The sequence below is a fragment of the Eleutherodactylus coqui genome, chromosome 1 (genome assembly GCF_035609145.1).
Source record: "Eleutherodactylus coqui strain aEleCoq1 chromosome 1, aEleCoq1.hap1, whole genome shotgun sequence".
In the NCBI taxonomy this organism is placed as follows: Eukaryota; Metazoa; Chordata; class Amphibia; order Anura; family Eleutherodactylidae; genus Eleutherodactylus; species Eleutherodactylus coqui.
In genome coordinates this window covers 191537867-191546295 of record NC_089837.1, presented here as the reverse complement: position 1 = coordinate 191546295, position 8429 = coordinate 191537867, and the positions used below count along the sequence as shown (strand labels likewise).

General features: G+C 43.2%; 1 protein-coding gene across 1 annotated transcript; it reads left to right on the top strand.

Moving 5' to 3' along the window:
* The first annotated feature begins 2210 nt into the window (after positions 1-2210).
* Positions 2211-8063, top strand: TENT5A (terminal nucleotidyltransferase 5A). Its single transcript, XM_066604923.1, has 2 exons — positions 2211-3088; positions 3349-8063. The coding sequence occupies exons 1-2, from the start codon at positions 2687-2689 to the stop codon at positions 4126-4128; spliced, it is 1182 nt and encodes a 393-aa protein (XP_066461020.1). The 5' UTR covers positions 2211-2686; the 3' UTR covers positions 4129-8063.
* Positions 8064-8429: the final 366 nt, after the last annotated feature.

Below are 8429 nucleotides of genomic sequence, written 5' to 3'. Positions count from 1 at the left end.
TATTCACTTTACTATATATTAAGTGGATTCTGCCAGCAGGGTTATGAACATGGGACAGGTATGCTCATTGACCCCGTGTATTTTGTTCTACAACGCTGAGGAGATTCAGAATAAACATACTTTGAAGTTTGACTCAGAGCTGAGCCGCGAGTCATGGAGGCGGGCCACCCCGGCCTCTCCCCATCCATATCGTGCAGCGTGTCTCCCCTTTTGTGTATAGGGAGACAGCTGTCAGCCTGCATGCTGTGTACTGGGAGCAGCTGACGCAGCCGCTTCTGTGACTCACAGCTCAGCTCCCAGTCAAACTTCAAAGTAGGTTTCAGAATAAGACACACAATGTGCATCTATGTCAGGAGTTCGTGCTACTTGTGGTTCTGCCAGCATGAACCTGCTGATAGAATCCCTTTAAATATAAGTCGTGTTTGTGCCATATCTTGCAAGCAAGGAAAATCACAGCTCTATTTATAGGAAATATGTGTTCATTCCTCTATAAACAAGGCGTATTCCCTGTATATGAACTAAGGTGGAATATGTGTACATTCCACTGTAAACTAGACATATCCCCTGTATATGTACTTAGGTGGAACGTGTTCACTGCACTATAAACAAGACATATTCCCTATATATGTACTTATATGGAATGTGTTCATTCCACTAGAAACTAGGCATATGCCATATATATATACTTATATGGAACATGTGTTCATTCCACTAGAAACTAGACATATTCTCTGTATATGTACTTTTAGAAACAGTCTTCATTCCACTATAACCTAGATATATTCCCTATATATGTACATATATGGAACGTGTTCATTTCACTAGAAACTAGGCATATGCCATATATATGTACTTTTATGTAAAGTGTTCATTGCACTATAAACTAGACATATTCCCTGTATATGTACTTTTAGAAACCGTCTTCATTCCACTATGAACTAGACATATTTCCTATATATATATATACTTTTATAGTACATGTGTTCATTCCACTAGAAACTAGACACATTCCCTATATATGTACTTATATAGAACGTATTCATTCCACTAGAAACTAGACATATTCCCTATATATGTACTTACATGGAACGGCGCAGATACATCCTGCTCATTCTATGTCTCATAAGCCCCTTCTATAATTCTGTAGGCATGTGATTACATGGAGCTCTATAAGGTGTACCTATTCCTTGTCCGTCAAAAACATGTAATTCTATTGTTGTCTGCTGATATGGAATATCCGTTCATCCCAGTATAAACCCTGATTATTACACCCCTAGTAGGTCCAGGGAACTCATTATAATTTCCAACCAAATTAACAATACGGTTCATTCTTTTTATTCATCACATCGTTTTTCCATTGTATAACTGTGTTTGCTACAGTGTGACAATGATTCCTGGCAGTGAAAGTGTTAAAGGAGGAGTTGGAAGCGCGTTTGTCATATCTTCTAAACGAGTTTTCGGCATTCTTTTGAGAAGGCAAAATGATATACGCGGAAACGAAAATAGTCCAATTATACACATAAATGTCATGACAGATGAGGATCACAAGAATGGCTGCCTCCAGTGAATTCCAGTAAGCCTCTTCATCCATTAACTGCGCTGAACGGTTAGCACACTGCAGGCACATTATTGTGCTGTATTATGTAGTGAGAAGAACGGTTGGGCCATGTCTAATCGCCCACCTCAGGTCAGAGGCTGCCATGAATCACCACCGACTTGCGTGGAGTGTCTCACATTCGGCGTGGGGCTCCCGCTGTACGTTGGCATCACCAGTATTTGTATAATGGGAGGTATAGCTAAAGTAAATGGAAGCTGAGCCAAGGACTCTGCCCCCTGTGAGGTAACATGATGAGCTGCTCTGTACTACTACAACCCGCCATTAACAGGATAGGGGAGCTGTCCCTCAGCCATTCATTCCTCATTTGTGTGCCCCTTTCCCTCCTGCCTTGGCGACAGACGGGCAGCAGGCGGCGCTGTTGTCCCACAACTGAGCCCATTTTTCCCTTATGGCTTGTGTGAGTCATGCGAATGGGGTGGCGAATAATCATCCATAATTAATTATCTGTGTTCCCTCTGCGGGATTAGTGATGAACAGTTGTGAGCTGCACGATAGCACCGGCAGACGCAGCTCATATAACGCGGAGTCCCTCTATATAGCAGCACAGTACATGGCGCGGCCTGTCAGCAGCAGGAGGAGGAGGACGGCTGCTGCTCTCGCTCGGGAGACCCTGGCCCCCTCGGCTGCTGACGTCAGAGGAATGCATGTGCGTCACGGCCGTGCGATTGGTGGACGCGGCGTGTCTGTCGGCTCTCGCGAACCCCCCGTTGCCCGCTGACTATAGAGGCAGCTAGTCCTGGGGGCCCCTGAGGGACCAAAGGGGCCGCACACACTCATCGCCCTCGTTAGACTGTGTGACAGAGTGTCGGCGGTCACAGAGCGGCGGCGGCGAGCGCAGACACATCGCTATGCTAATGAGGGGGCGTGGCTGGGAGGAGCAGTGAGTGCGAGCGATACCTCGTATATAAAGTAGTGAGGGGGCGAGCGCCGCAGACCGTCAGTGCACAGCAGCAGGTACACAGCCGGCAGTCACCGCCGGGAGCCGCTCAGCTGATTGGCTTGTGTGTCTTTGCAGGAAGGTGTGGAGACGCTCTGAAGCTGGCAAGGCTGGCAGCACGGCATCTCAGCATGGCAGACGAAGAAGGTGGCATATGTGCCGGCAACTGCAACGTCCTCAGCTGGGAGCAAGTGCAGCGCCTGGACGCCATCCTCACCGAGACAATCCCCATCCACGGACGGGGCAACTTCCCCACTCTGGAGATGAAGCCCCGGCAGATCGTGAAGGTGGTGCGCTGCCGCCTGGAGGAGAGCAACATCCACGTCCGCGACGTGCGACTCAACGGCTCGGCGGCCAGCCACATCCTCCACGAGGACAGCGGGCTGGGCTACAAGGACCTGGACCTCATCTTCTGCGTGGACCTGAAGGGAGAGGCCGAGTTCCAGACTGTGAAGGACGTGGTGCTGGACTGCCTGCTGGACTTCTTACCCGAAGGGGTTAACAAGGAGAAGATCTCCCCGCTCACCCTAAAGGTAAATGGAGAGGGGGGCATGCATGCCACTTATACTGTTCTAATGGGGGTTGCCCGTCTGCTGCCCAACTGGCCAATGTTCTGAGTCAACCATGTCCCATCCGATGATGATGATGCTCCTCCGTCTTCTCACCGCCCCTTTCTCCCCCGGTTCCTTGTCCCCTTTTTTTTTTTTTGGGCGGCTGGGTTGTCCACTTGTCACCGAGCTCCTGACATTGACTATTTTTTTTGTGTTCTTTTTTTATGTCTTTTCCATCCCAGGAAGCGTACGTCCAGAAAATGGTAAAAGTCTGCAACGACTCTGACCGCTGGAGCCTGATCTCCTTATCCAATAACCGTGGCAAAAACGTGGAGCTGAAGTTTATGGATTCCTTGAGGAGGCAGTTTGAGTTCAGCGTCGACTCCTTCCAGATTAAGCTGGATTCTCTCTTGCTTTTTTACGAATGCTCCGAGAACCCGATGACTGAAACGTTCCATCCGACCATTATTGGGGAGAGCGTGTATGGGGATTTCCAGGAAGCCTTTGATCACCTTTGTCACAAGATCATTGCCACCAGAAACCCTGAGGAGATCCGTGGAGGTGGCCTTCTCAAGTACTGCAACCTTTTAGTAAGGGGCTTCAGGGCAGCCTCTGAATCTGAAATGAAGTCCCTGCAGAGGTACATGTGCTCTCGGTTTTTCATTGACTTTTCAGACATAGGAGAACAACAACGAAAGCTGGAGTCCTACCTGCAGAACCACTTTGTCGGCTTGGAAGACCGCAAGTATGACTATCTCATGACTCTACATGGTGTGGTCAATGAAAGCACAGTATGTCTCATGGGGCACGAAAGAAGACAGACTCTGAGCCTTATCACCATGCTCGCCATCCGAGTACTGGCTGAACAGAACATTATTCCCAATGTAGCCAACGTAACGTGCTACTACCAGCCAGCCCCCTATGTAGCAGATGCCAACTTCAGCAATTACTATATTGCCCAGGTTCAGCCTGTTTTTACATGCCAGCAGCATACCTACTCCACTTGGTTACCCTGTAATTAAGACTGATGATGACACGGTTCCTCGGAGATCCATATCTATATTAGGCAGGGGTATACCCAGTTATGTAATAAGGTGTGAGTTTGACAATGATGATCTGCTCTAGGTTTATATCTTTGTGAAGCTTGTGGTTCATATAGAATTTATGAGAGCACGATCAGAATGATAAGCTCCTAATTTATTGGGTCGAACCCCAGAGCACAAAGCGACCTGTCATTTAAAGCTACCGTCGCCCCCTGTAGTATGACATGGGGGCCTGCTTAATGTAAGTACAGGTTGGCAGAGCCTGCTCACTTTGCATTTGAATAGAAAGAGGTTGGTTAGTCAAAGGGAGTAAATGCTCTTTAACACGTCCTTCTGAATTTCAAATATCTATAGCAACATGTGAAGGAAGATGCATCGGCTAGCTAGACGGAGCATTTGGTGACCTCGGTCACGTAGAATGTATAACCTGCCTGCTTGCATAAAACGCTTTCTTGGACCCAGTGAACTGCAGTCGGGTATTACAGTTTTTCACAACTGTCAAAACCGTCTTGAAAGATAACACACCTTCTTTCCAGATATCTGCATGAATCACATTGTACAAATGTGACGATGCGTAGAGAGATAGTAGCAAATGTAACGCTTGAGGACCAAAGATTTCTTAAAAGAAACATACCCAAAAAACAGGAAGGGGGTGGGGGGAGAGGAGAGATTATTTGTGTAACTGTTTTATTTACTGTATCAAAGTGCCTGTTTTCCTTCAGAAAATTACCAACATATCTTCTTGTGATTAAATCACACAAATTTTTTTCCATTTATCAGGGATTCTAAATTTAAAACAAAAACCTTTAAAATAAACAAATAAAAAAAAAAAAATCAACATTCTAAACTTGTGATGAACAGTACAGTTATGCCATCTTTTTCTCTCCTTGGCAGACACTTGTATAAAGTTTATGCTTTGTGAACTCCTTGCATGTTCCACATGCACCGAGGTTTCTTGACATGTTGGTGACATAAATGTAGCACTTAGAGAATGTTTCTATTCACAGTAGAATAGCCTTCCATTGAGGATTCAGCTCAGACTGGAAATTCTGTGAAACGAACACTTCTGGTTAATGTCTTGTCCTTTTTTAAACATTCCCCTTTTTTTCAAGAAGCTCAGTCGATCTCAAGATGAGATCATTCAATTAAGTATTTTAGAATTCTATTCGTATTAAAGTTAATGGTGACTTTTTTTGTTTAATTTCCTGAAAAATAAGGAATTTCAGTGGATCTCCACTCTGCTCAATCTGTTCTGAACAAATGCGTTGCTGCATAGTTGGACCACTAGAGGTATTTAATGTGAAAACTAGCTGAATTGCACGGCTCTTGTAGCTCAGTATTCGTCGTTACCATTACTTTAGCTGTAATTTCTGAGTTTACAATGTTAGTACTGTAACCTTATTTAAGTAACTCATACATAAAGTGTGTCAGAAGGAAACGGAGGTTTTCCATTACTCTGTTTGGCTGTATTTTTCAGGCAGACCCTGTATATAGTGTTAACCCTCCAGGAACCATTGACAGGGTTCCACAAGCTGTTTTTACATTTGTATAGCAATACTACATTCATCTCAGCAGGGTACGACGGAGAGCAGGACGTGGTGACAAGTAATGTATTGTAGTCCTCCATATACGACAGCCCCTTGTTTACTCCTATTTCTGATTTATTATCTTGGCCTGTGATTGTTCTTACAGTCTGCTGCATCCATCTGATGTGCAGAGACATGACTGAAAGGTTCAATATCTGGATTAATTTATTGTTTCACAGCTCCTGGTGCTTACTAAATCCTTTTTGCTAAAGTAGAACTATGCAGACACTTCTGCCTGGCCTTTTGTTCTGCAGATGCAGGGTCTTCATTGGAAATCACTGTGGAAGTAGATGGCAGTATTGAAAGCCGTCATACTTGTGTATTAGCAGATCTAGAGTGACAGATTCACTTGTCGTTTGCAGAAGTGAGGTGAATTGAATTTTCTCATTTTCTAGTAATCCGCATGTAGTATCAGAAATTTAGTGTATTTTTGCATGACTTTGACTAGCCTGATACAACTGTAGTTCTATAGAAGACCCAGTAGAATTACGCAGTGAGATGTAGCAGCTGTTAACATTACTGATGCACGGTGATTACTTGATTTCCAGTTATCACAATGCATTAAATGACAAGTTAACATTTGCTACGTCTGTAGCTGAAGTGCAGTCAGTTCTGGCAGTTTAGTGGTTAAGTCTGACTCTGGCCCCCAAGGTTTCTTTTTTTTCTTTTCTGCGCTGGGATTGAAATCCTGTCATTGTTGGAAGTTGTGGAAATTGGCAGATGGAAGATGTCAATGCTTTTCTTTCTCTTCTTATCCAGTCTTTAAAGGCTGTTTGAGCAGGAATCCAATTTGTTTACTGTAGCGCCATTCCTGTGAGTTTAGCAGGATCTGTTAAAGCTATTGCACTGCCACTCTGTTTACACGGAAATTTCTGGCCTTTTCTGTGACTGCTCCTGCCTATTTGGTGAATGGAGAGCCTTCCATGATTAATAGTGAAGAGAGGGGCTCGAGTTTTCCCAAGTCTCTTTCCTTCAGACAGTAAATTTTGTAGAATTGAGATGTGCTTGTCTAAATCAAACAGATTCCATAGATAGATTGATGTCGCGAAGGGGATGGCTGGGGAAATAGGATCAGCTGGTGATGGGGTATAGCTATTCTTCCCACAGCTATTTGCATTGCACAGATAGCTCATCTGTCACTGTAAGGTGTGAAACTACGTATAGCTCTAGCACATATTTGATGAGCCCTTGTAGCAATCTTTACATGATGGTCATTTTTCTTCCACACTTGTATCTTCTTGACATTTCACTCTGTTCAAACTTTTTGTTTTCTTTTACATTAGGCTGCAGCTGGTCTACTTTTCCAGCACACAGATGTACTTGTTTTTTAGCCATAGTTTAGTTTTCGATTCAGTGCACATTTTATGCATCACGGTTACATTTTTTATGCAGTATTCTGTACAGCCATTTCTTGCAGCAATCAGTGGAAATGACTTGTCTGTCATCCAATATGTTGGAATGGAGAATTTGCAGGAGAGACAAAGCCCCCTTTGAAATCCATGACTCCTTAAACACCAGCCAGTGGACAGTTTGTATGGCGGATGGATTTATTGCTAATCTATGTTGAGATAAACCTTCTAATACAAATGTGATGAAACATCAGAACTCTTTCAAGCCAAACCATTGTATGTTGTTGCACAAAAAAATGCACGGGTGTTGTGTCTAAAGGGATGGGGGAGGTGGGCAGTGTTTTAAATTTGTACTTTTTTCTTAACTATTTTGCTTTACACACACTGATGCTTTTACTTTACGTACATAAATTTTATTCAGAGTTTTAAATGATTCATGTAAAATGCTTTGTACATGACTTGTATTATGTTGTTGTTTGATGACTTTGCCAATTAAAAAAAAAAATAACGGAGAGAAAATCAAAACAAAAAAAAAATATTTTCTTGAAATATGTCATTGTAGACTTTAATGTCTTTAGAGATAATTCTGCCCAAGCAGAAATATATTTTACATATCTATAACAAAGTGTGGTTTTCTTTGCAAAATGGGGATTTCAGCTTAAAGTAATTGGAGATGTAATATGAGGTTGCATGCGGGCTAAAAAGCTGCAAACTAGGAATTAATAGGAAGCAGCTTGGCTTATTTTGCTCTCAACCTTTCTCTTTAGAATATGAACACTGCCTCTTCACAGCTGCAGTATCTGCCCTTTGCTTCTGCTGCTTTGGAATACATTGACCATAAGCTAAGGACAGGCAGGAGAGCGGAAGGAAAACACAGGCTGCTGGCATTCATACTTGAGAGAAAGGATTGTGAATCTTGTTTACAGCGTCCAATATTTGGATTTGTTTTGTAAATAAAGAAGTTATTTTTTTCTATTTATCTGCGTAGTATGTCTTTGGTTGGAAAGTTCTGGGTGAGTGGTGTGAAGTAGCGTTCATGTAAAATAACAATTATGTAAGGCTGAGAATAGTCTGGTACACCAGCTTCCTAGTGGGAGCTCCAAAAATCCCTAATCCTAGTGGGCTGGTTTTTTTTTTTTTTTTTCAGCCAAATGTGTGCAGTCAGCTAGGAAAGGCCTAGCTGAAACATGCCAAAAATACTTGGCTAGGTACCCACTTAGCAACATAGATAACCTAAAACAACACATTTTATTTTCTCACTTAAAAACAATCATTTCATGTTTGGAGAGAAGCCACAGTCCGAAATTGTATTTTCTTTAACCTTTTGATGAAAGGAATAGTTTTT